At 31.0% G+C, this 27692-nt stretch overlaps 1 protein-coding gene and 1 long non-coding RNA gene across 2 annotated transcripts; both read left to right on the top strand.

Annotated features, from left to right (window-relative positions):
- The first annotated feature begins 17449 nt into the window (after nt 1-17449).
- On the top strand, nt 17450-20211 carry LOC134724584 (uncharacterized). Its single transcript, XR_010108450.1, has 3 exons — nt 17450-17591; nt 18534-18609; nt 19692-20211. It is a non-coding gene; the product is annotated as an uncharacterized LOC134724584 (long non-coding RNA).
- Nucleotides 20212-24185: 3974 nt separating this feature from the next.
- On the top strand, nt 24186-25919 carry LOC134726797 (galaxin-like). Its single transcript, XM_063591211.1, has 2 exons — nt 24186-24294; nt 25193-25919. Exons 1-2 carry the CDS (start codon nt 24225-24227, stop codon nt 25876-25878), a joined length of 756 nt encoding a protein of 251 aa, XP_063447281.1. The 5' UTR covers nt 24186-24224; the 3' UTR covers nt 25879-25919.
- Nucleotides 25920-27692: the final 1773 nt, after the last annotated feature.

Below are 27692 nucleotides of genomic sequence, written 5' to 3'. Positions count from 1 at the left end.
CTATTTGGCCAACAATCTTTGTATTGCATAAGTATCCACCAATCGAGTGTTCTGCAATTATTTTTTTAATTTAGGGTTCTAAATGCTCTTCAACTTTGTACTTATTTGGCTTTATATCTATTTTGAACTGAGCGTCACTAAAGTGTATTATGTAGACGACACGCGCGTCTGGCGCATTAACTTATAATCTTAGTATCTTTGCTATCTACATCAAATATACTACTGGTTCAATGCTACTGCTGGTGGACGTTTTGTCCCCGACGGTATCACCATCCCAGTAGTCATCACTTCGGTGTTGACATGCATATCAATTGCACTGTTATTTTTGTAAATTTCCCGTTACAACACTTTTAATTTTCGAAAAATTAACGATTTTCTTATCAAAGAAATAGATTAACTCGCATGTATTGGTACAACCTTTTAGAATTTCGGGTATTCAGTGCTCTTCAACTATGTATTTGCATAAATCCGCCCATAAAGGTGTGACAGATTTTAAAAACTGGGACCGAATCCTTTCCCTGACAGACACATGGTAAGAAAAAATTTACCCTGACGTAGAATCACTCGTAGAAATAAAATAACTTGTCATTTATATACAGAATATAGTGTATAGTTTTTTATGCACATCATCTGCAGAATCTAAATTAGAAGTTTCCCTTTTCCTTCTTGTCAGGAATATGACAGTTCTTGTCCATTCGTTTTTGATGCGTTTTGTTATTTGATTTTGCCATGTATTATGGACTTACCTAATTGATTTTCCTCTGAGTTCAGTATTTTTGTGATTTTACTTTTGTCTTTATGGTCATTTTTAGTTTCTTCTTAAATAAAAGTGTAGCATTGTATTTATCAAAAAACGCATTAGTAAATATGAAAAACAAGGATATAAAAATGATTATATAACATTAACATAATGCAGGATGTATATGTTTAGAGCCACGTCATACTTTTCTCAGAAACACAAAAAGTCATTTAGACAAAATACATCATCAATCATGAAAGATTAGAAGCATAACACAATGCCGGGATGCGACCGATACAAAAGGATTGATCAGACCATAAACATACAAAAACATACAAAAATATACATAAACATCCTGTTTACTGGTCGTTTTGAAATTCCCGTACCTTGATTTACTGGAAATCCGGACTTATATTTAATGACATCACAAAATAACACTTGAACCCTGATAGTATATAAATATTGAATGGTCACAAAACTTTAAACATACGTGTACTATAAGTTATGCTTTCAAGTCAATAACAAAAAGGTAACTACACACATTAATACTTTAAAACTTTAAAGCGGAATAACATTACTAATGGTTGTTATTTCAATCAAAACGCTATAAAATCCACACAAAAAATAACATTAATTGATCTACGTTTTTAAAACATACTTGCAATTTTAGACTTAGCTGTGTAATTCTTTCATCTGGTCTTAAGGAATCTTTGTCCAAACGTGGTTAATGATGATCAAGTAGTTTTTTAATTTATGTGTTTGAAAAGATATTGTATGTAACCAATAGAATGAGAACATGATTTTCATAAACTTGAGACAGAATAATTTTCATGTAACAAATGCATTAAATGTCAGAATGTTCCTTAATTTAAAATATTGCTGTAAAGTAAATGTGTGTAAAATATTTGTGTATGTTTGAATGATTACCTGCTAAGACCGTGTAATATAGTCACGGTAGATACAGAAGAACTTATAAGCTCCAACTCAGCAGGCTTAACTCATGATACAGATCATGTAGACACAAGTCTCTATAATTTTGATTTGATTTCAAAGATTGTAATCTATATTATACATAGAATATAAAATACTTACAGTCATATTCTTGTCTTGGTACAGACATTTTCTCTTGTAGAAATGATGGATTGAACCTGGTTTTAGACCGCTAAACCTCTTATTAGTACGACAGTCGCATCAAATTATATCATATTGACAACGATGCGAAAAAAAAACAGACATAATTTGTAAAAAAGTCAAAGTTAGGGATACAGCTGTCAACAATGTGTCATAATCTTAATAAAAATAAAAACGAACAAATATTTAACAAAGACGCACAAAAAGTGTTATATCAAATTTAACAACCTCATTCATTGCTTTCTTATTTTTGTATCTTATTTACGTATGTTAAATCGACCTAGAAAAGATTGACATTTTAAATACTGGGACCGACTGGTTAGATTAACATTAACTCTGACATAGAATTGTGTGTTTGACGACAGAATGTAAGTGTCACACAGGTAGAGATATAAAATAATTTTGTCGTTCAAACTATGGTTGACACAAACTTAAGTTCGATGCAAAATTGAAAAGTCGTCCAAAATAAAAACGAATAAAGTTTTAATTATATACACGATTCTTTAAGAAAAAATTAAAGAATTTGAATTTAATGTTTTGAACTGTCATTAAAATCTTAAAATCAATGAAAATATTTTCAAAAGAACTTTGAGAAGTACTATCAATATTGTAATAAATGTCTGAATTAGGTCTTAGCAGAGACAAAGTTATTAGTTTTATCTTTAGGTAGGAATTTTCAATAAGAGAACAACCCTAAATCACATTGATTATTTTGTTCATTTGAATGTGAAAACTTTTAGCGTGCGGTGCGTGTGGTGATCAATTTCAAAATTACAGCGATAATGTTTATTGTCACTTGCAATGTACTGTTCATTTACGTTATTATTTAACAAACTTTTTAAAAAATTTAACTTAAGTTGCAATATTGATCCTTCCCATTTTTTACATTGATTTCACAATAATGTGTCATGGTTTTCTTCATACAAATACACTAACAGGAGAGTTTTTTTTTAATATTTTGAAAATCATGTTCGTGATAGGGATGTCCTTTAAGACCTTAAATATAGACCCAACCGTTCATATTGGTTTTAAATTATAATTATCGAAATATTTCAGTTAGTTCCAATAGAGAATAAATACATTTACTGTATCCATCTTATGTGTTACACCATTTTAAACTGATTTGTATAGTGTGTGTTTATGTTGCACTATCACACCACTGTCCCAGGTTTGGGGAATAATTGATCGCACTCAGACTTGTTGAAACCCACGACATGATGTATATCCATGTCCTTCTTCGAGAGAGTAGTTCAGTGGTTGTCGTTGGTTTATGTTTTTGTCACATTTATTTCTTGTAAATATTTTGTTATAAATTAGTCCATTAGTTTTTCTCAACTAGATTGTTTAATATTTTCGTGTCGAAGTCTTTTAAAGCTGACCATACGGTAAAGGGCTTTCTGAGTGTTGAGCCTAACAGTTGTTTGTTATTGCTTTTATCCAATTTATTGGAACTTTGGTAGATAGTTGTCTCATTGGCAATGATACCAATTTCCTTATTTTGATAAAAAAAAAAACACATGAAAACATTTGTCTTAGACTTTCACAAATCCTAATCCATATATTGCAATTTAATATCAGTGCCGTCTCCCATATTGTTTGGATCAGTATTATTTTATTCGATATCACTAGCAAATTTAAACTTTTATTATCTGCTACGAATTCTCTACATTCAACTTTGTACTTGTTTGGCTTAATAATTCTTTTGATATGAGCTTCCCTGGTGATTCTTATGTAGACGAAACGCGCGTTTGGCATACTAAATTATAATCATGGTACCTTTGATAACTATATATTAACCTGTTATCTTTTTTATTATAATTCCTCAGTATGGTAACAACATGATGACATTACGAGAGCCTATCTTGATTATATACCCAACCATGGATATACATGTATTTTCATTGCTTTATCTGGATGTACCTACTGTATATCCCCACCTTTTCAACCCTTATCAGAATTCTATAATATTTTATCAGAATACAAACGATGTAATGGCTATGTGCCGATTTTGTTGTTTTTGTTTAATCTACCTTTTTCTTAATGATAACCTCAATATATTTGTCTTTTTTTAAATGGAGTTGAAATATGAAACAACAAGCTTTACCGGGTTTGTTCAGTATCTCATGTTAAAGACGTTATATCTTTAAAATGTCTACCTCAAAAAAGTGAATAATTCATCATCAATGTTTCTTAGCTTATTTTGACAAAATTATACCATACTGGCTGCTCAAAGTGAACTATTATGTATTATACTTTTGTGTCTAAAAAAAAATAAAAAAAAATATAGTAACCTTTTTTTTAAATAAAAATAAAAAAACGGAAATATAACAAATAACATCATTGTCAACAGAAAATACAAAAATAACGTCGAACAAATTCCTACACAGAAAATGATTGCCGTAAACTTGGGTCTATTTCAGAAGCAATTTACACCAGAGGGTTCTACTCGTGAAATCCACACATATATATCAATATTATAGACTCACAGTAATAACTGCATTTACTCTGAATTTTTATTTACAGTACTTTTTATACCGTCTCCCTGTTTAAATTTTTTATAAGAATTTGGAAACAAGACTGAAATTATTGTCAACTTACTCTAGATCTATTTCCATTTTTTCTAACCCGTTTGAAATGAATGCAATTCATCTCAAGTTAGGATGTATATTCAGACAGCAGTGTAATTATAAACATTTCATGACTTATAACCATGTTTAAAAACAGAAAGAGTTATTCAAAAGTGCAACACACGGTATTTAATACAAGAAATCAATTATATTTTACAAATGAAGTAAAAAGTATATGCAAGAGAAATCGTTTTTGTTGACGCAGCAATGACAATCTGTTACACAGATTACTTTATGTTACTGTTATTGTCTAAATAGTGGTTCATTTTATCCCAGTGGCAGTGGTTCTCAATCAACGTATACAGAAATCTTGGTAGGAACAACCTACCAGTTGTTGTTAATTTTTACTAACTTAAGCCTAATTTAATAAAGTATTTTCAGAAAATCGTTTCTCCGATTCACATAGCAGTTTCTTTACATTCCTTGATGTTTCTACTTTTTATGTATACGGTATATTACATACACTTATAAGTTAATTGTTATTATATTCTCTGCATTTGGTTCTTTATTTTTTACAACTTTATTCCAAGTTTAAGTTGATGATTCCATGATTGATGTTGATAACTCGCCGATTCAATGTCGATTATCCCAAAATGAGTATCTGAGTATTCCAAGTACAAAAAAAAATCCAATATTTAAATTGAAAATTAAAAGATCAAAGTTAAATGTACTTACCAACTTTATCTCTTTATTCAAATGCTTCTCAAAGTTCAACGGTGACATTAGAAAATAATCCCGATAGGACCAACACATAATGTTGCTTCAACCATAAAACCCATATTTTGAACCAGTTTCCGAACCTAAGAACCCGCGGGGAACCAATGTTATGAACAGAGTACCCGCATAAAGTTAAATTCCATTCGGAAATCTCATTATTTTTTCTATCTTCAATGTCTTTTTCTAAATTTTGTGTGTAATCGTAAGTACCATTTGTATATTGTATTATTCTAAATACAATTGTGAATATTTGGGTTATACCTAATTCGTGTAATATGGAGAGAGCTTATATGGTATAGTAATTGCTTGTTGCTCAATTATTTTCCTATTTTTATGAATGACATTGTTTTGAAATCAAATTCCCTAAAAAAAAATCCAATCACATATCCGCCTTTGGTGCATTTCAACAATAAATGTCTCTTCTGTGGTGCTCGAGGTCAAAATGTGTCAAACAACCATTTTTTTTTAAATATGAAGAAATTAAAAATCAAATATGACAAAAGTAGAATCAAAGTCGGGCAAGGAATGGCAGCTATTATGCCTATTGCCCCGTTCTGTATTTGTATAACAAGAAATTAACTTCATTATTTTATATGGCTTTTTTATATTAAAAAAAACTTGGTTTGTTTTAATGATAAAAGAAAAAGATCAATGACATTTAGTGACATTTAAAGCAGCTGAAGAACAGGAAATACTGGCCGATTTAGTCTTTTAATGAACTGATAACACGGAAGCTGGTTTGAAAACTATTCATATAAGGTAATATTATCGGATGCGATACCAAATTAAATGAGCATATCAACTCAAAATCGCAGACGTCTATGATAACCATTTGTAACATAGGTTGAATGAGAATAGAAATTAGAATAACATTAATGCATGTTGTCAAGATCAATAGTTTATTGTACTTTAATAATTGCGTCATGTATGAGTGTCGGTCTATTAGCGACTTGAAAAGTTGCATTCCAACAGGTTCTAAATATTTTTTATATGAATTAAGAAATTTTACAACAACTAGACTTCAAGCTCCTTCAGACTACATATAAGCTGACCCGAAGGTTATTTGGCTGGTCGTTTTTACTATTGTTGTTTTTTTGTCATATAGCTCCCAACGTATGTATAACTTTTGGGGATTCAAATGTCTAGGTTTGAGTTTTACTTGTAAAGGTAAACATTGTAAAGCCATCAATTTTACAGGATGCTTGAAAATTATATAGTGTTATTTTTATTGACTTGCATTTGGTGGATAACACAAAAAGGGGGTCATTTGTCGCAAAAGCAGAGTATCTTAACATCGCCAATCAGGGGAATTGGTCTGACATATTTTTAACATAATTTTTAGCATTTCCCTGTTCATTAATAATTCTTTTTTTAAATTCCAACTACTGGCTTTTCTGTTACGATTTCTTTGCACTTATTGTTCACACTGTAAAAATTAAGTGCGTAAAAATTATAAAACCATATTTTTATATAATGTATATAAATTCACTATTAAAAAAATCCAAAATACGTAAAACTTCCTCATAGATTTTGTAATTCGCCACGAATACATGTCACAATATACTTTTTACATCACTTTAATTTAACAATTGATAATTAGGTAGGTTTTGTGAAAGAGGCCATACGGGCTTAAACATCGTTAACGTACTGTAGCCCAAATTAAACTTATCCTACAATTTGCTGGATGGAACTTTTAAAGTTATGTTTGATGATGACGTTATAGTGTCTGTCTGTTTTAGGTTGTTTCTTTCGGAACATGCTATTTTCATACATCGACCCATAGTTTATATAACAACAAGATTTAGTTCAATTCCTCCCCTTGGAAATATTAAAGTATTTTTCCATTCTACAGAATAGAATTAATTACTTTTAGTACACTAGGAGTGGAGGGATAGGATTTAAATGTGTCATATATTCTGTAAATGATGTGTGAAAATGTACAGTGGTTCTTTCTGAATTTAATACAATATATAACAAAGAGCATGTAAAACCACTACAGATTAACATTTAAAATAAAACATGAAAGTTTTCTTTGATTGATAATTTGATGTTAGATGCAATATTTTTGTATTAGTTGTAAGTGTCTTTGAATTAGCTCTCAGTAATTGCGGGGTATCTCAGATCAGTTACTTCTTAGCGTCTTTTAGTTGTTTGGATATTCAAGTATCTGGTCACGTCCACTCTGTGTTTTTGTTAGGTGTTTTCCTATTTGTATATATCAGATGAGTTAAGCTTTTTCAACTGATTTTAATAGTTCGTTCTTAGTTTGTACTGTAACATCACTGTCCATTGTTAAAGGAGGATTGGGATCCCGCTAACATTTGTAACACAACCACAGTCGGTATGTATGTGACTGTCCCAAGTTAGGAACCTGTTAATCTGTGTTTGTTGTTTGCTAATGTGTAGCATACTTATTTTTATTTATTTTTTGTACATCAATTAGGCCGTTTGCTTTTTCTTTTTAATTGATTTACATTTGCCTTTCTTGGGCCATTTATTGCTGACTATGCGATATGAGTTTTGTTCATTGTTGAAGGCCGTATGGTGACCTCGCTATAGTTGTTAATTACTGTATTATTTGGATTTTTGTGGAGAGTTTTCTCATCGACAGTCATACCACATCTTCTTTTTATAATTTATATAAAATTTATACATTTTTTCATTTATAGAATGAATTGTGAATAACTGTAGATTGTCTGTTAATATGAGTAACTTTTGATACCTGCTTCCCTTTTTCATGTATTGACACCTAGTTTTATCATGACAAGTTAAAATCTTTAACTTAAACCACAATAACACGCTCAGAACAAACATAAATATTCATTTATTTCCACAACAATGTATAGGTTTGTTGTCTACATAATATTGGCTAGGTTTAAAAAATCGCAGTCCTCATTCATATGTTGAAATATACGAGTAAATATTTATCAAGCAATGGTACAGTAGAGTTTTCCTAAAAAAAATTAAAAACTGATGAAACCAATAGTTACGAATACAAAAACGAATTATAGAAACGTTTTGTGTAGAGTACATTGCTTCAAAGCTGGCGACGAAAAACTTGTAACTTGATGAACCTATCATTGTGTACGTCTCCGGTGGATAGATGTCTCATTTGCTAGTATTACATCTCTTAATTGTTATATTGCAGTTATGAATTTTAACTGATTATAATATCAACACAACTTATCCTTTGAGAATTACTATCAATATTGCAATAAATGTTTGAATTAGTTTTTAGCAGAGACAAATGTATTAGTTTATCTTTACGTCGGAAGTTTTGATAACGGAAAAGAAGACAGAAAGAAAGTCGAATAACGTACGGATGCGTAATAGTATTTTTATCCACCTAATTTGAACTTTGTTAGATAGTTGTCTCATTCGCAATCATACCACACATTCTTTTTTTATAAAATAAAAAAGCAACTACAAAACAGTTTGCTGATACTTTCGCAGAATCGAATCTACACAATGCCAGTGGAGTCTCATAAATTGTATTGGATCAGTATTTATTTATTCGATTATAATTATTATATGATTTGCATACAATGGAATACGCTTATATGATTGGTTGAGATAACTTACGGAAGTTGTTCTTGACGTTGTTAATTTTTCGATAAACGACGTTGACCGAACTTCTTTTCGTAACCAAGGTAAACAAGATGGCAACGGTAATGACACAATACGGATCGACGTTGAAAAAATATTTTCACTTCTAGTAAATCTTTCAACTTATCAGATTGATAATTCCATTGAGTTCATATTTTTTTCATTTAACAACAAATTTATTTAATGCGCAAGACCTTATCAATGACACATATATACAGTTAACGTGTAAAAGAGGTGACGAGTGTGGAAAAATAATTTCCTAATCTTGAATTTTAAAGAATTATAAGGATAAAAAGCCTTTTTAAAGTAATGTATTGGTGTATAAACTGAACCAAGTCACTCACAAACATATCGTAAAATATTTGTTTATGATTGAATTGATCGAATTTATTCACCAATACAATCCTTCAAGTCTAGTCCCGCTAGACCACGATCGCACCTTGTGTTATATTTGTCATTATGTGGCCTATTACAGGTGACTATATGGTATGGGCTTTGCTTCATTGTTGAAGGCCGTACGGTAACCTATAGCTGTTTAATGATGTGGGTTATTTTATATATTATTATTTTAATTTTTTTTTTTGGGGGGGGGGGGGGTCTTGTGGAGATTTTTCTGATATGGCAATTATACCACATCTTTTTTTATATTTGGAACGTTTTGTATCCACTACGTATACTCACCGAAAACTTAGTATCGTAATAATATAATGATATTGTTGAACCCTATCTTGATTTTTATTTTCCCATCCATGGATATATTGCCATTGTATTGCCTGGGCGTTCCATTTTACATCTACACTTCTTCAATCCCTTATCAGAATGTTAATATTTTGTTAAATTGTAAACGATATAATGGCATGGAGCAATTTTTATTTATGTATTATCTAAATTATTCGTGGTGATAGTGGTAACCTGGATATATCTGTCTCCGTTTAAAATCGGTTTGGCATATAACATTGTCAGAAACTCTTGTTGTTCAGTGGTTTTCGTATGTTCATGTGGTTCAAATGTTTTCGATTCTTGTTTACATATTGGTAGGCCCTTCATAGCTTGTTATTCAGTGTGATATGTAGCTCCGTGGTGAACACCGTAATATGATCTATAACGGTTAACTTTTACAAATTATGACTTGGATAAAGAGCTGTCTTATTTGCACTCATATAATATCTACATTCCAAAGCAATGGCATTACGGTTTCCTTCACAGAATAGACAAATCTAATTTCTTTCATTCTTGTTTATATTTAATATGCATACCCTGTTACAGTTAATCTTATTAGACAACATTAAACTTAAAGAACTTATATCTTATCTACGAAAAGCAACCATGCACTTATATCATTGTCATATATCTTTATATATATATCATAAAAAGTAAAATCAACTCGTATAACATGATCACCAATAAGCCATACAATGAAGACTAAACACAGTGAAATGATGGTTAATTACTGTTTTGGGGTTGTAATTAGTCCGAAGGATGTATTTATCACCATAATTGGTATTAATTTGTCAAATAATAGGAAGCACTTTTAACGCCAAATGTTCAGACAGATTCACAAAAAGCTTCCAGAAATAACACTCTATACTCAAATAAATCTTTACAAAGATAATATATCAGTATTTTTCACTTAATGGAAAAGCGTGAAATAGTTAACCGGACAAATAGCATTGTGTTAGAATATAATCGAATAAATATCTGTCGGAATTTGCTGGATTGATATATTATGTTCGCTCCTCTGTCAATCGGGTCGCTGCAGTGGCCAGTATAATAGAAGAATAATAGCTTTACTCGACATTTAAATGTATCATTCCATTAATATGATATATTATTCTGTCACGACCCGATGTCAATATAGCACAGCGGTTCAATACTTTACAAAACTTATCAGAGAAAGATCAATTAAAATATGAGCTAACACTCAAAATACTTTTAGTCAAATTTGCCTACATCAAGTGGTATGATATGTGTACAAAATTATCGTATTGTCCTATTAATATTTAAAAGGAACCAGTTTCATCTTTTACTTGTTTCCTGCCGATTGCATTTGGGTGGTATGATTTTACTTTTACTTTTCTTTACTTTTACTTTCCAATATATTGATGATGTTCTGTCATTAGATAACCCATATTTCAGTGTAATACTTACATCTCATATATCCCGGTGAACTTGAAATTAAAGATACTACTGATACTAGAAGGACTGCTTCATACCTTGATCTTTTCCTCTATATTGACGCAGATGGACGACTTCACACGAACATCTATGATAATCGGGACGATTTCAACTTCCCAATTATCAATTTCCAATTTCTCAGCAGTAATATACCCTCTGCCCTTCGGATGGTGTTTACATATAACATTTGATACGTTATTGTCGTGCTTGTTGACACTATACGAACTTTATATACCGAGTGTGCTCCTTACGCAGAAACTGCTCCAACAAAGTTATGAGGAGGACAGATCAAAATTGACTCTCCGTAAATTTTATGGACACCATCACGAATTGTTTGATCCATACGATGTGTCTTTGACCAAACTTGCTTAGGACATTTCTACCACATGGTAGATTGTGGTTTGTCATTACGTCGTCTTATCTTTAAATTACCAAACGTGACTTATTCCCGACTGTGACTGTTTTGCTTAGTGTGAATTCGCATTACTATAAGACTCGTCACGATACTTATCTATCCCAAATTAATGTATTCAGTTTAAGTGTTTAAGTTTATATTTGTAATTCTCATCAGAGTTTGTCAAATGTCTTGATGTCTTACTATTATATTCATGTGTTATGGTAAAAAAAAATTAATCACCGCCTTCATTTATTAGATTTCATTTTGTGCAACGCATTTTGTACGATGTTTTACGTTTGAAGTTAGATTCAAAACATAACGAACATAGCTATATAATATAGTTATCTGCTACCTTATTTTGCTATTAATAAGAATGAAATGTGCATTGTTTTTAAATGTAATATCAGTATTCATTTCAAATATACTCTTAAATCAATCCTAATTCTATCTTATTCCTTCAAATGTGACGTCATTTTTCCTTCTTTGATGATCTGTTTGCAAATATAAATGTGACGTCATTTTTTGTCATTTTTTACAATTTCAAATATGACGTCACTTGGCTTTGAGGTTTTGATTTAGGGTGTGTCTATTTTGTGATGCATTTTTTCTGGTTATGTTATGTATTTCGATTGATTCCTGTAGTTAGTTAATACTTCAGTTTTATCATATATCTTTTGTATAGTCATTTCATAAAATTTACTGTTTGCAAAAGTATAAATTCTAAATGATAGGGATGTTCTGGTACCTAACAGAAAACCCTTGCCGTTTTTAGTACAACCTTTATGAACTTTTGGTCCTCAATGCTTTTCAACTTTGTACTTGTTTCGGCTTTCGAACTTTTGTATCTGGGCGTCACTAGTGAGTCTTGAGTGGACAATATGCACTTCTGGCGTCTCAAAATTTTAAACGTGTTGCCTTTTGTTAGCTATTATTCGTTTGTTTCTGTGTCAATTGTGTTCTCCTATTCATTTATATTGTAGTCCTGTAATGTTGTGTTTTCATTTTAATGGTATATGTCACATGGCCATAAAAGAGGAAGGTTTGGCATGCCACAAAACCAGGTTCGACCCACCATTTGTCCTTTTAAAATGTCATGTACCAAGTCAGGAATATGGCCATTGTTATATTATAGTTCGTTCATGTGTGTGTTACATTTTAACGTTGTGTTTCCGTTGTGTCGTTGCTCTCTCTTATTTTGAGTGTGAATTCACATTACTATAAGACGTGTCACGATACTTATCTATCCCAAATTCATGTCTTTGGTTTGTATGTTATATTTGTTATTTTCTAATGTTTCTATGTGTTCACCAGTTGTACCCTTAAACATAATCTAATTTCTATTTTCAATGATCTATTTTTATCCGACAAAAGTTACAGATAAAGGACAAAACAGCCAATTAATATGTAATAATACTTAATTTCCTTTTTAATCTTGAATAAATCCCATTTGATTTTCTTGTTGGCATTTTATCTAATTAACAAGATGGCCAGACAAATTACATATAATAGTATAAGATCATAAAAAATGACCAATATCACAAAAGTATGTCAGATAAACGGCAAGAACTAAGATTTATTGACAAGGTATTAAGACACAGACACTAAGGATAGAAGTGTTACATCAATAATATAGCATTATTTTATTTAAAAACTAAGCTCTACCTTGAAGCTGAGGGTCAATATATAATGAAATAATGTCAACAGCAAAAAAGCAAAGTCTCGTAAATAAATGTTTCTGGACATTTCATTTTCCGAGAATAGATACGTGTAATTAAAAGACATTTGACCGATAATTATTTCAACCTTAATATAATTATAGAACAATGTCAGTCGGATGATTACCTTTATTTTAGATATTACTAAAATACAAATACTAGTTCATTCTTAAAAAAATGGTGTATGCTCTTACTCTATAACATATAAGATATTCGTGGAAAATTTTGAAGCTTATGTCAAGAAACTCGTATGTACTGCGTATTTCTCTTTTTAGTTGTCAGTATTTAACCATATGTATTGACCATAAGCCACAAAACATGTGATAAGTATTCAGGAAGGTCATATTGGAAAACAAAAAACTAATAATTTAATTTTGGATGTAACGCGTCTTCTGATTGGCTGACGTTATTTTGTTATGAGCCCATAGACATAATTAAGTCATGTGACCGTGACGTAATCAACGGTTTTTTTATGGTTTTCTATACGGTTTTAAATGGAATTTAGAATTAAATTATAAGAAATGACTGTAATATTTTTTCTGTCTATTCGAAATAACATACACAATGAGGTGCACACTGTTAAATAACCCGCTACGCGCCTTATTCAGTGTGCACCAAATTTTTTACGCTATTTCTTCATAGACCGAATAAATATTACATTCATTCCTTAGATAATTATAATTTAATCAATAGCGATGGTATCTTTATATTGGACAATAACAGATTTCTCTTTCTACGGTATAGATAGTGTGTCCATTTGAATTGCAGATTCACTTTTTTCTTATATAACACAGGTTATATGTATTTGTCTGGAAATATGCAGCTCACTCTTACTTGTTTCAGGCTTGAGTCAAGCACCAATGTTTAAACATCAGTACATTCCTTCTGTATAGAATCTTTTTATTTAATAAAACATCAAACATGCTAGATTGGTCCTGCCCTTTTGCTAGTTTCGTTTTATCAGATATTTTGGATAAGGTACCATTTTTAAAACTCCAGTAGATCCAATCACCTTTGGAAAGGTCAAATGTCTGGGTCAATGTTTGACAATATTAAGTATTATCATGGCCATGATGAATATTTTTGGCAAGAAGTTTGTTGAAACGATTTTTCTACAAATTTCTATGAAAAACATGTGTGTAAGAATTTTAGAATTAAAAGAATGCTATCAAAAACAGATTGCTTTATCAAGGCTGTCCTGATAACGAGAGTTTCATTAAAGGACTGTTGTATTGTAGATAGATATTGGAATATGTGGTGTGAATGCCAATGAGACAACTCTCAATCCAAATAACAATAATTTATAAAAGTAAACCATTATAGGTCAATGTATGGCCTTCAGTATGGAACCTTGGCTCACACCAAACAATAAGTTATAAAGGGCCCCAACGTAACTAGTGTAAAACCATTCAAACTGAAAAATCCTTAAAAGCCTGTTTCAATACTCTTGCAGTCCTTGCTCGTCAAGAGGCCAAAGCACTCAGAGGGATCCAACGATGCGACTTTCTTAGAAAATTTCTAGTCAATTTACATCGGAGTTGAACTAATTTTTTCACGAACGGATTTCAGCTCACAACATCAATGTTTATGAACTAGCAATCACTTTCGCTAAACTACGTAGATATCCGACAAGAAAGCGAAATTATCAAGGTAAAAAAAAAGATAATAATCATGCGAAAGGTTCAACACCATGTTAAAAAAACCCAGACGTTTTGGAAAAGAAAGATTGAATACATAATTGGATAAAAAAAAAACAGAAAATGTTTTGTGAGGGTTTAATTGTTTCTGTTCAGCACGACTACAACATGTATAACGTATAAAATTATTACAGGACCACGATGCATTCACAGCTGCAGCAACACACTTTTTGAAAGATCCTAACTTTAAAATTAGTAATAGGTGTTCCTGACATTGTAATTGATAAACATTCAATGTATCCTATAATTCTTTTTTATGTAATTTATTTAAGTGATATACACAAGCGGGGAGGGTTTCTCATTTACTTATCATATCTTATCAATTTATAAACGCATATCATTATACTTATGATTAGCCAAAATAAAGGGAACAGTAGTACAAAGATAGTAGTTTATTGCTGTTCATTATTCATCAAACGATTAAGCAAATAATTTACAAGGGATTTAAAAGAAATGAAAGATCGATAACATGTTTTAAGAGTTCGGAAGGTTAAACTTTTCAAAATCTACAAATTATATAGATATTGTAAGATATGATATGAATGGCAATGAGACAACTCTCTGTCTAAGTTACAATTTATAAAACTTAACCATCATAGGTTAATATACGGTCTTCAACGCAGAGTCTTGGCTCACACCAAACAGCTAGCTTTGATGGGTTCAAAAAATTACTAGTGTAAAACCATTCAAACGGGAAAATTAACGGTCTAATCTATAAAAAATAAAACGTGTAAAATACACTAATGCACCAAAGCAACAAACAACAACTACTGGACATTGACAATTTCTAAACATGTATATATATATATGTCACCTGTCAACCTCCTTATATACACATATTAAGAACGATATAACATGTCACCATGGTTACATGTAAGAAGTAATAATTTCACACATCGATCTTCAAAATGATATACTATGTTCGTCTTACGATAGCCAATATTTGAAGTGATGTCATCTTTTTTAAAGTACAAGTTATATATTTGTAGTAACCTCGTTATCTTTACTTTTCAATCCGGTTACTTGATAATTTGAACAGTAAACACAAACATTAGATCATCGTGTTTACAAAGAGGTAATCGTGTTAATATCCTTTTAATATATTGACTATTTATTTTAAATTGTCAACACTCACAAATTTATACATTTTGAAAAGTATAAAACTATTCGCAAAGTCAATGCTGAACACATCATTATTCTCATTGAACAAGTAATTCTGACCATTACTTTTTAACAAATAGCATAAATAATTCCAATATATTGATTTTTTATATGATAAGATAACTAAACAAAGTGAAATGTAATTTATTATAAAGGACTGTGTTACAAAAAGTAAATTATTTAATAAACTATTGTTGCCGTAAATAATATCTGAAAGAAAAAAAAGAAAAAAATCAGAAACATTCTCATATCAAGGGAGAACAAATTACAGTAAAAAAGAGTTCATGTGTTTATGTATGACAAATAAAACAAATCGAACCCATTATTAAGATAACATATCGTGTAAGTGATTTTAAATACACAGAAATACATCCTGTTTAATGGTTCTTAACCTGCCTTGATGACTGGTAATCCGGTCATATTCAAATAATAAATCAATGACATTTTGTCTCTTGTGACTTTTTTTTATTATATCTGAATACATTATTATGAAAGTACGTAACTGCAGTTTAAAGCTGTCTGTCGGTATATATAATAGTATCTGATCATAAAAACATAATTATCTTGTGAAAATATAAATAAATTGACAGTTAAAGTATGACTTTTCGTGAATATGGGGTCAAACCAGTAAATTAAACTAGTAGTATACTGCCACTAGTTGTATTTATTTCCTAAATATAGTAACTAAGCTGTAATTTGTTTTATGTTAAGTTTATCATGGAACAGTTTCTCCACAGTCAGGGGTCCATTAAGGGATGAAAATAAGTTTGACATTTGTGTAACGATTTAAAAAGCTATCAATGTTTTAACTTATTTTGCAGTATAAAAACAATAATAGGTCAATGTCATAAAACAATAATTATGTTGTACTCAGCGCAAAACCATGAAAGAGGTCGCGGAAGAACCTTACCCTTCCCCAGGTTCTCAGCCTCATACAACTTGTTTATATTTTCCTGACATTTACCTAATATTATATATTTCTGAAAAAATGATTTATTCGTTGGACATTTTACAGCAATAATACTACATCACTAGCTATGTGGCCAACGATCTCTTAATTGCATTAGGTATCATCCAAACGAGTGTGCTAACTACCTAGTGTAATAAATAAATCGCAAAAATACGGAACTCCGAGGAAAATTCCCAAAGGAAAGTCCCAATCAAATAGCAAAATTAAAAGCTCCAACACATTAAACAAATAGATTTCAACTGTTATATTCCTGATTTACCAATTTAGCAAATATGAAAAACAAGAATATCACAACTATCATTAAACAACAACAGAATGTACAGAGCCATGTCATGTGTATCACAGAAACACAAAACGTCATATAGACAAAACACATTTAATTTAGCAAAAATATTAGATAAGAATACAGAAGTTATAGAAAAATAACACAATGCCGGGACGCGACCGATACAAAAGGATTGATCAGTCCATAAACATACAAAAACATCCTGTTTACTGGTCGTTCGGAAATGTCCTTACCTTGTTTTGCTGGAAATCCGGACTTATATTTATTGACATCACATAATTACGCTTGAACTTTGATAGTATATAAATATCGAATGGTCACAATACTTTAAACATATGCGTACTAAAGGTGATTTTTTAAAGTCGAAAAGGTAACTACAAACTTTTATACTTTATACTTGAAAAAGGATCAATTATTGTTTTTTGTTTTGTGTATTCTACAGCGTTATGATTACAATAATAACTCTGTAAAATTCATTAAAAAATAACAATAATTGATCTATGGTTTTGAATCATACTTGCAAATAAAACTTTGTTCTGTAAATCTTTAATCTGGTCTAAAGCGATCGTTGTCCCAACGTGGCAAGTGATGCTCAGATTGTCTTTCAATTTATGTTTTTAAATAAATGTCGTTTGTAACCAATAGAATGAAACCTTGATTTTCATAAACTTGAGAGAGAGTAATGTTTACGTTTCAATTATTACCAGCTAAAATCGTGTACTATAGTCACCAAATGCATTTTTTCTTTGTTTTTGCTAACTCAGCAGGCTAATCTCGTAATACACATTTTATAAAATATGTAGACAAAAGTCTTTATTATTCAGATTTGACTTCAAAGATTTTCATCTATATTTATTATAGAATATTCATCAACTTAACTACTAATTGTTAATGAAAGGATATGAAATAGTTTACATTGTAGAACGGTGGACATTCGGGCCGATAAGCAGTCTATATAATTTGTTGTTGAATGACAAAAATAGTGCTTTTAATATATTTTTAATTGTGGCTGCTTTCATTCATTTTTTTTCAAATAATTGCTGAAATATTGGCAATATGTTGAATTGTAGTTTTGAGCCGTCTATATTTTGTTTACCTGAAATCATATATTAAATTCGTTTAATGTCGTGAAACAAAAACTTAAATTGACATTTTTTAATACTAGTAACACAAACGTAAATTGTAACCTTGAAATTAATACTAACAATGCATACTAGTTATTTTGTAAATAAACATGGTAAAAAACAAGATCGCATTATAGAACCTTTAAAAGAGGTATGTTTATAATCAGCTATCACATTTTGTTTTGCAGAAAATAATGGACAAATGTAAAGGAACAATCGCGTTTTTACTGCTATGCAGTTCGTTATTACAGCAAAGCGAAGCAGGTACGTTTGTATGATCCCAACCTCCCCATAATAGTCAAATAAGGATCTTGCAAATTGTTCAAATTGACCATTTATTTATAATGATACATAACGAATATTGCAGCAAAATAGAATTACCTTTTAATTTGCTACATACGAACAATATATTCATGAAAAGGAGAAACTGTTATTCTTCTTTGTAGATTTTTCAAAGGAGAATTGTTTAAAGTAAATAAAGATAAAATTAATGTCAAAGATGATTAAAATACAATCAAACGCCAAAATTCTGTTACATGTACATTTATATATAACTGTTTTGACATGTGGTTATACGAAATCAGACAACAAACAATAAAACAAGATAACCAAAAGACAACCGTAAGACATCAAAAATCTCAAACAAAATACAGAATAAAAACAACAGCCAATCGCTAAAGGTATTACTATTTGGACTATGCATCATTTAAAATCTTATCCTTTTTAGCATCTGTTTTATTTGAAGGTCCAACCCACTATATTTATTTAGAAAATGCTGGAATCAAAGGAGCGAAAGATGCGACCAACCAACTCGTGTTGGCGTCTAATTAGTGTGGTCTATAAATATCCATTGATTTGAAAATGTAGTTCATAATGACGTCATATTTAAACGTCCATAAGACACTACTTCGATCTGAATATTTACCTTATATTCTCAGGATTTTCTACCCCTGCAACAAGTTAGCTTAGCTGTTTTAAGCAAAACTTCAATGCTCTTTAACTTCGATCTTTATTTGGACGTTTAAACTCTTTTAGATTCGAGGGTCACTGGTGATTCCTAGGTAGACTAAACGCGCGTCTGTTGCAAATACAAAATTGCAATTCTGTTATCTATGATGAGGTTATTTTAAAACCTTTTCGGAATTTTGGTTCTCCAATCGTCTTCAAACGCGTGCTTTGATTTAGCCTTGTTAGCCCTTTTTGGTTCGAAAATCACTAGTGAGTCTTTTACATACGAAACAGGCGTCCAATTACAAAATTATTATCCTGTTATCTATATATGGTGTGATTATCATCATGATTATCAACATATAACTACACGTTTTAATGGCGTCCATCTTTTTCAGCTGTATGTGGAACAAGATGGTATAATCCAAGTTTCAAGACGTGCTGTAACGGAGTATTGAATACTTTTAGGCAACGTGGATGTTGTGGGACCGTTGCGTATAACCCAGATTTCAAAACTTGTTGTAATGGCGTATTGAATACTTTCAAGCAACGTGGATGCTGTGGGACCATTGCGTATAACCCAGATTTCAAAACTTGTTGTAATGGAGTATTGAATACTTTCAGGCAACGTGCATGTTGTGGAACTGTTGCCTATAATCCGTCTTTCAAAAGATGTTGTAACGGTGTGTTTTGCTAGACAATAAACAGTTGTCAACCATCCTTTCTATCTTCCAAATGAGAATAACGACCTACAAGATACACATGATACATTTAACATTAACCTAACTGTTTGGAATTCAGAACAATAAACTCGTTGAATGATATGTAATACATGAAAAAATTTGTCCTTTGAATAGCCTAATATTTTATTTCTTTCATGAAATGTAATTTCTTTCAATAAGTCTTATTATTTTGACTACATTTTTTAAAAACCTAGTATCCAGAGGAAATGGAATATATTGCAAACTAAACGAACAAAACAAAACAACTTAGAGAAAAAAATCAAAGTGCATGGAAAGTTCTTTGTCAAGTTTCAAAATTATGAGCTCAAATACACCAAATAATGAAACACAACTGTCGTATGATACCTAACTTAGTATTTAGTACAGACAGATAGACTGCAAACTTCACTGATATTTGGACATTCGAGATACTGACATGATTCGTTAGTATTGATACCTTTGACATCTTTTTCTGATACACCGTTTTAGGTTGGTTCAACCGATTTCTTCGGTTTCATTGTTGTCGCTTTAACCCTGTCTTCCTCCCTTTGTAAATTTTACTAACGCCATCACTAGTTGGTCGACCGTTACATGCGTTATGAAATATCTGTTTCACAGATGATTATGGATTTGTTTCATGGTTGTAACTACAAGATCGTCCCTATTTAATTATTTTGATCTACCAAATGAGATATATTACCGTTTTACTAGCATTTGGAAACCTATGGAAGCCACATGTAGAGCATGATCATGTTACACACGGAGAATCTGATTTCACCCCAAGATGGTATGGGGTTCCTGTTGCTAAGTCTTTATTTGTCTATGCTGTTTTTTTATTCATGTCTGTGTATGGCTTTTTTTCTAGCCATAACATTGTCAGTTTATTTTAGACGTTTGACCTGAATGTTCCTCTAGTATCTATTCAAATAATAGATGTACCAAACAAAACATTCCACGAGCACAATTCACTTATTACGAGCAGCCCGGGATAAAAGAAGAGCTATTAAAAAGTACTGAACTTCGAGGAAAATTCAATATGGAAAGTCTCTAGTCAAATGGCAAAATCAAAGGCTCAAATACACCAAAAGAATGATTGGTATATGCATTTTTAATGTAGATAAAAGTAAAATCACAAACATACTGAAGTCAGAGGAAAATCTAATTGGAAAGTTCATAATCACATTGCAAAATCAAATGACAAAACATATCAAAAACGAATGGAAAATAAATGTCATATTCCTGACTTGGTACAAGGATTTTCAAATGACGCAATGAAGATTGCATCTAGTTTTAGAGCACTAAACGTCTCATTTGTACGACAGTCGCATCAAATTCCATTGCATTGACAATGATGCATCAACAAAACAAACAGATATTATTGCTAAAAAAGTTAAAAAAAACGACACAGCAGTCATCATTGTGTTATAATCTAAATAACAATAAAAACAAATAAAAAATTAGCAAAGAGGCACAAAAAAGCATGTATCAAATGTAACAACCTCATGCATTGCTTTCTTGTTTTTATATTTTATTTATGTAGGTTAAATCGACACATACAGGATTGTAATATTTTAAGTACTGGGACCGAATGATTAACATTAACTCTGATATTTTTTTATTAGTTGTTAGTGGCTTTGAATTAGCTGTCAGATAACTGCGAGTACTCTCAGATCTGTTCATTGTGTCTTTTTGTGTCGGGATGTATAAGTACCCGGCCACGTTCACCTTTATTTTTTGTCTATCTGATGAGTTAAGCTTTTTTCAACTGATTTTTATAGTTCGTTCTTATGTTGTAATGTTATACCACTGTCCCAGGTTAAGGGGAGGATTGGGATCCCGCTAACATGTTTAACCCCGCCACATAATTTATATATGTGCCAGTCCCAAGTCAGGAGCCTGTAATTCAGTGGTTGTCATTTGTTTATGTGCTACATATTTATTTTTTTCGTTCATTTTTTCACATAAATAAGGCCGTTAGTTTTCTCGTTTGAATTGTTTTACAGTGTCTTATCGGGGCCTTTTGTAGTTGACTATGCGGTATGGACTTTACTCATTGTTGAAGGCCGTATGGCTACCTTTAGTTGTTAATGTTTGTGTCATTTTGTCTTTTGTGGATAGTTGTCTCATTGGCAATCATACCACATCTTCTTTTGTATATGATTCAAACAAGGCAACATTGATCATATGATAAATTGGTTTAACGAAAGACGAAAAACACAAAATTGCTACTTAATTCACAAACAACTGGTGGCATAAAAACTTTAGACGATCATAAAACATACAACATTATTCAAACCACAACAAATAGTTCTAAAGACTGATCAACTTGAAACCTAACGAAAAACTAGGATTGGTCTTAATACAGAATCATTAATTGTATCACAATTATAATGTATATAAGATAATATGTTTTATCATGTGACGAAATCTAATTCAAACAAGCAGCTTGTAAAACATGAAATAACAAAAATACAGAACTTTCAAAACGGAAAGTTCTTTATGAAAGGGCAAAAACAGAAGTTTAATCTAATGAAGGAAAGTATTAAAAATCAGTATGCCTAATATGAATTTGGTTTTATATAGGTGTCATACCACCATAACTCAAATTTAGAACGTATGTGAAAGTAGGCCTAATCGGACATAAAAATAGTGCATTTGATGTCATTGTTCACCTTAACTGACCAACAAATTTACAGAAATGAAACATTTTTTGAAAGAGAAATATATTTAAACCATTTTGAGACAAATTTTACCTGTTTAGGAGTTTGCATTTAAAATTGAGGATTGATGCGCTCCATGGTATACTAATTTAAGATTTCCAGAAAACCAGGGGTTATTTTTAGTGGTACCTCCTTTCGGGAGCTCTCTTCTTTCTTATATTATTTTGAATGTATGCTGAAAATTGGCATGCAGAAAGGTGACACCTGTAAAATTCAGGATATACCTAGTTTTTATGAAGTTAAACTTAAGGTATAATATTTAGAAAGCTGTGAAAATTGCAAAATTTGGTTGAACAGATAGGGACTTTTAATTGGTGGTATGACACCTTTAAGGCAAAATTCAAATATATATTACTATGAATGTGTGTAAACAAATCCAAATACTGGGCTAACATCATCGTTTAGTTTTGATTTGACCATGACTCATTGCCAATCGTGATATGTTTAAAAAGATAATACCACTAAACATACTTGTAATATGTTTCATAAGAATGATAACATTTAATAACTTAAATACTTCTTAATGGCAAATATATGTATATATTCTAAAATAACTGCATATTTGACACTGTATGGAAATGCGAAATATAGGTACATTCATTTGAAAATAAAAAGCGATTCAGGTAAAGAACATCTTTTTTCAAATATTTGAATTTAAAAAATTATAAATATGCATCATTTAATTAGTTTAAATGTATCTGCCTAAAATAGAAAAACATGTCAAACAATCAGACAATAAAATTGAGAGTGGAAATGGGGAATATGTCAAAGAGACAAAACCCGACCATAGAGCACACAACAGCAGAAGGTCACCAACAGGTCTTCAATGCAGCGAGAAATTCTAGAACCCGGAGGCGTGTACACACAACACAACAGGAAAAACTAAAACCAGAGCAACATGATCCTGACTTAAAATTGTGGTGATTTCAAATTGTTCGGATGAATACGCAGATCCTACTTTCATGCATGTATAGCAGCAATCATCCTTAATGAATAATGTAAACCATTCAAATGAGAAACAGCAAAAGGTATGTACAAAATATTGATAGAAAAGGACATATTATTTACACCAACAAATGACTACATGAAAATCTCCAAATTTTGGATATATTACATATATTCATACATAATGTGTCAGCGTTAAACTTATTTTCTGGCACTAAACCCTCAATTTAACCTAAAACAGTGGTGTTACATTACAACATGAGATGAACCTGTAAAATCAGTTGAAAGGGAGATAACTTTGAAATAGATCAATAGCAGAATAATTTATTTTTTTTAGATCGAACGTCGCATGGCATTAATACATCTCAACAGTTAACATGATACATATTTGAACTGTATTTTGTTGATGTGATTCCATTATTTACGTTTTTGATAAACTATTTTTATATTTTTTCGAAAATTTTACTGATTATTCTAGTACAATATTATTCCGTGTATAATAATAGGCAGCATAAAATGATTTTTCAGAAGAAGAAAAAAACAAATGGCCAATTGCAAAGGAATCGTTGCTGCTCTAATGATGTGTTTTGCATTGATAGAGAATACACAAGCAGGTACGTTTGTTAAGTCAATATTCTAAGTAAATATTTCAAGTTTTATATTCACACATTATTTTCTGCTAAACTTTATACATGATATATCTGAACACCGGTTTTCTTCTCTTTGTTTGTACATAACGTTTTTGAGTTTAAATTGGTGCTGATGTGCTTATTCTTATTGTATATCAACGCAATTGACGATTTTATGTCGTTTAAGAATACACCATAGTAAGAATATAACTTAAATTTGTTTTAGAATGAAAATGAAAGTGAGATTGTTTTTTCTTGAAATTTGTCAGACAAAAACATGTTCTATTAATACTTCAAAGTCAACATGCAAAATATGTATCCATTTGTTATCCAATAGTTGGTTTCTAAGTATATTGGCGGTTTTTTTTTTTTGTTTTTTTTTTTGTATTTGCTTTCAGTGTCCTGTTGTTCGTTTGTTGTATTTTTTTTTTTATCTTACAGTTGATTTATTACTTTTGAACACCAGTTCCTTACTGTTGCCTTTATTTATTGGTGTATATATGTTATATGATCATGATATTATCTATGTATTGATTTGTCACTAACATAAAAAAAAAAAAACAAGTGTGGTACGTAAACTTTATCACACAAGGTGGAAAAAATGTTCTGGATAAAAAAAGATTTTAATTAACATCAGCACACCTAACATACTAATGTAATAGTATGTTTAATCAAAATAAGGGGTGTTTATGCTGTAATGATTCGATTTAAATCCAGTATTTGAGTCCTGACTCTAAAGCTTTGGAACAATTTAAAACAGTTTAATACCTAATTATACATTCAGTAGACACATTTCCAGAGGTGAGTTTAGAACTGAACCATACCTTGCATATATATATTTATATTTATGTACCTTATCATGCTGATGGTTCCTTTTTTTTAGATGTGTGTGGAAATGCAATGTATAGTCCAGCTTACAAAACCTGCTGCAACGGTGTGTTAGCTGATAAAAAAGGGCTTTCGTGTTGTGGAACAGTAGCATACGATTCAGCTACCAAAACCTGCTGCAATGGTGTATTAAATCATGAAAGGTATAAATGGTGCTGTGGTACAATTGCGTATAGTCCTCATTACAAAACCTGCTGTAGTGGTGTATTACATCATGAACCGGGGCTTTCATGCTGTGGAACCGTTTTGTATAATCCAGCTTTTGAAACATGCTGTGAAGGTGTATTACATGAAATAAGAAAGGGTTCCTGCTGTGGAACAGTAATATACGATCGATATAGCAATACATGTTGCAGAGGTGTACTGAATCACAAAAAAGGGCCTTTGTGTTGTGGAACAGTTGCTTATGATTGGGAGTATCACACCTGCTGCAAAGGTGTATTGATTCAAAAAAGGGAGCAGTCTTGCTGTGGAACAGTTGCTTATAATCCATTTTACAACTCATGCTGCAACGAAGTGTTAAACAAAAAGGAGCGTTCATGCTGTGGAACAAAATCGTATGATCGAGCCTACAGCACCTGCTGTAATGGTGTTTTGAATCGCACAAAGGAGCGTTCATGCTGTGGAACCATTGCATATAATTCAGCTTACAAACAATGTTGCAATGGCGTTTTGTGCTAGGTTAACATTTTCGTCTTGATGTCGTTACTTTCTCTTTTCAGTAAGTGTGTTATGTTATCTTCAGGAGTTAGGGAGATGTTGGTAAACGTCAATAAAAAAAAAATTCTAGACGATTGTTTTGTATTTATACATAATATATATTTCACAACACGTTCAAGTAAGATCTTGAGAAGACTGAAAACTTATATGACTGCCTTTATGACTTGATTGGTAAATCGATCTTCTGAATTGTGCTTGCAAAATGGCTTCCTCTATCTCTTCACATATATTATCAATATCAATAAACATTAACATTTTATGAAAAATCTTATAAACGACATATGCTTGGTATATTAGTTGCATTATGTTTCTTTTTAGAAACATTTATCAGTAAACAATCATAACTATATTTCTGTGTACGAGCGGATTTCATGTGGTATGTTTATCAGTTATAGATTAACTTGAGAGTTGAGTGACATAAAACATACAAAAAAGACACAGTAATTAAGTAAACTTAGTAAAGGTCCTGACATAAAAATGTGATTATATGCAATAGAGATAACTTACAGCCTAAAATATTTACGAAATACAAAACCAACTTAACTTAACGCTACTGGCTTGGAACAGACACTGCGATAATGCAGATGGGTGAAACTTGATACACCAATAACAACATGAAAAAAGGTAGCAATTATTCTAACTCTCAACATTTCGGTATTTATAAAGTCAATCCTGATTTACAAAAAGACGCGGTGTACGTATAAATTACTATTTTTTCAAAATATTGTTTTAATGACTTTTTTTTTTTTTTTATAACAATATGACGGATGCGCAATGTACTTTGTAATAGGTGTGGCCTTGTTCATGTATCCCCAGTTAAATTACATCATCGATTGATCGAGTGAATAACCAACTGCATATACTACCGTAGCAAGATTTATAACACATGTACATTTTCATAATTATTATCATTTGGTTTCCAATTTTCTCAATTTTTTATTGATTTATCCCTCTGATTAGTCTTGAGGTCAATGAACAATTAATGAGCTTTATCACAGATTTTGCTAAAATTATGCATTCGACTTTAAACGTTGGCTATTTGAGTTATGACTGAAATCGAAAAATACTGTTTTTATATCTTTTATTATCTGAAATATCACGATTGAATGCTTACCAAATGGGTGAATATTTGTATAGATAGCATATAAAATCGACAAAAAAAACAAACTCAAACGTGTCGTATAGTCTCATCCAAGCTTAAATTTCTAGTATGGTAATCAACTTTTAGTAATGTAATGCAGGAACCCCGCTGTTAAAACGCTGTAACAACTAAAAATAAAGTGCCGTATTTATGAGCGTTTGTTTGTCTTTTTCTTTTACAGCCATGGTGTTTAATTTTCAATCGATGAGTTGGAATGTCCCTCCGGGATCTTTCGCCACTCTTTTTCAAACAGTAGTTTAACATTACAACATAGAAACAAACATTAAAAATCAAAAATCGGCCGAAAATGTTTGACTCACCATGATGATTCTCAAAGCAGCATTAGCTCTTTTAATCTTTCAATCCAATTATTCTATGAAAATAAAAACGGGTTACATTGCTAACTGAAAAAAAGATACGATTTCATATGGCGGGTATCAAACTCAATTGAACTTCTTTTCAAACATGGAGAATGTAGCCTGGTTTCAAGTAAGGAAAATATAGTTGATCTAAGTATCCACAACTTGTAAGCAACTTCAATGAGAAACATGTCAACAGTAAACAGTATTTTTTAAGATATATGTCCTCATAAACATTTGTTTTATCTTGTTTCTTATTTAAGATTCAAAGGAAA

The sequence above is a fragment of the Mytilus trossulus genome, chromosome 7 (assembly GCF_036588685.1).
Source record: "Mytilus trossulus isolate FHL-02 chromosome 7, PNRI_Mtr1.1.1.hap1, whole genome shotgun sequence".
Classification (NCBI taxonomy): Eukaryota; Metazoa; Mollusca; class Bivalvia; order Mytilida; family Mytilidae; genus Mytilus; species Mytilus trossulus.
Note: the sequence above shows the minus strand (reverse complement) of the source record. Positions and strands in the feature narration are given on the sequence as shown.

What these genes read in the sequence shown, in the direction of transcription:
- LOC134726797 (XM_063591211.1), top strand. Translation starts at nt 24,225, where the DNA reads ATGGCCAATTGCAAAGGAATCGTTGCTGCTCTAATGATGTGTTTTGCA. An exon ending in GATAGAGAATACACAAGCAG is followed by an intron (nt 24,295 to 25,192) that starts GTACGTTTGTTA and finishes CCTTTTTTTTAG; the next exon opens with ATGTGTGTGGAAATGCAATG.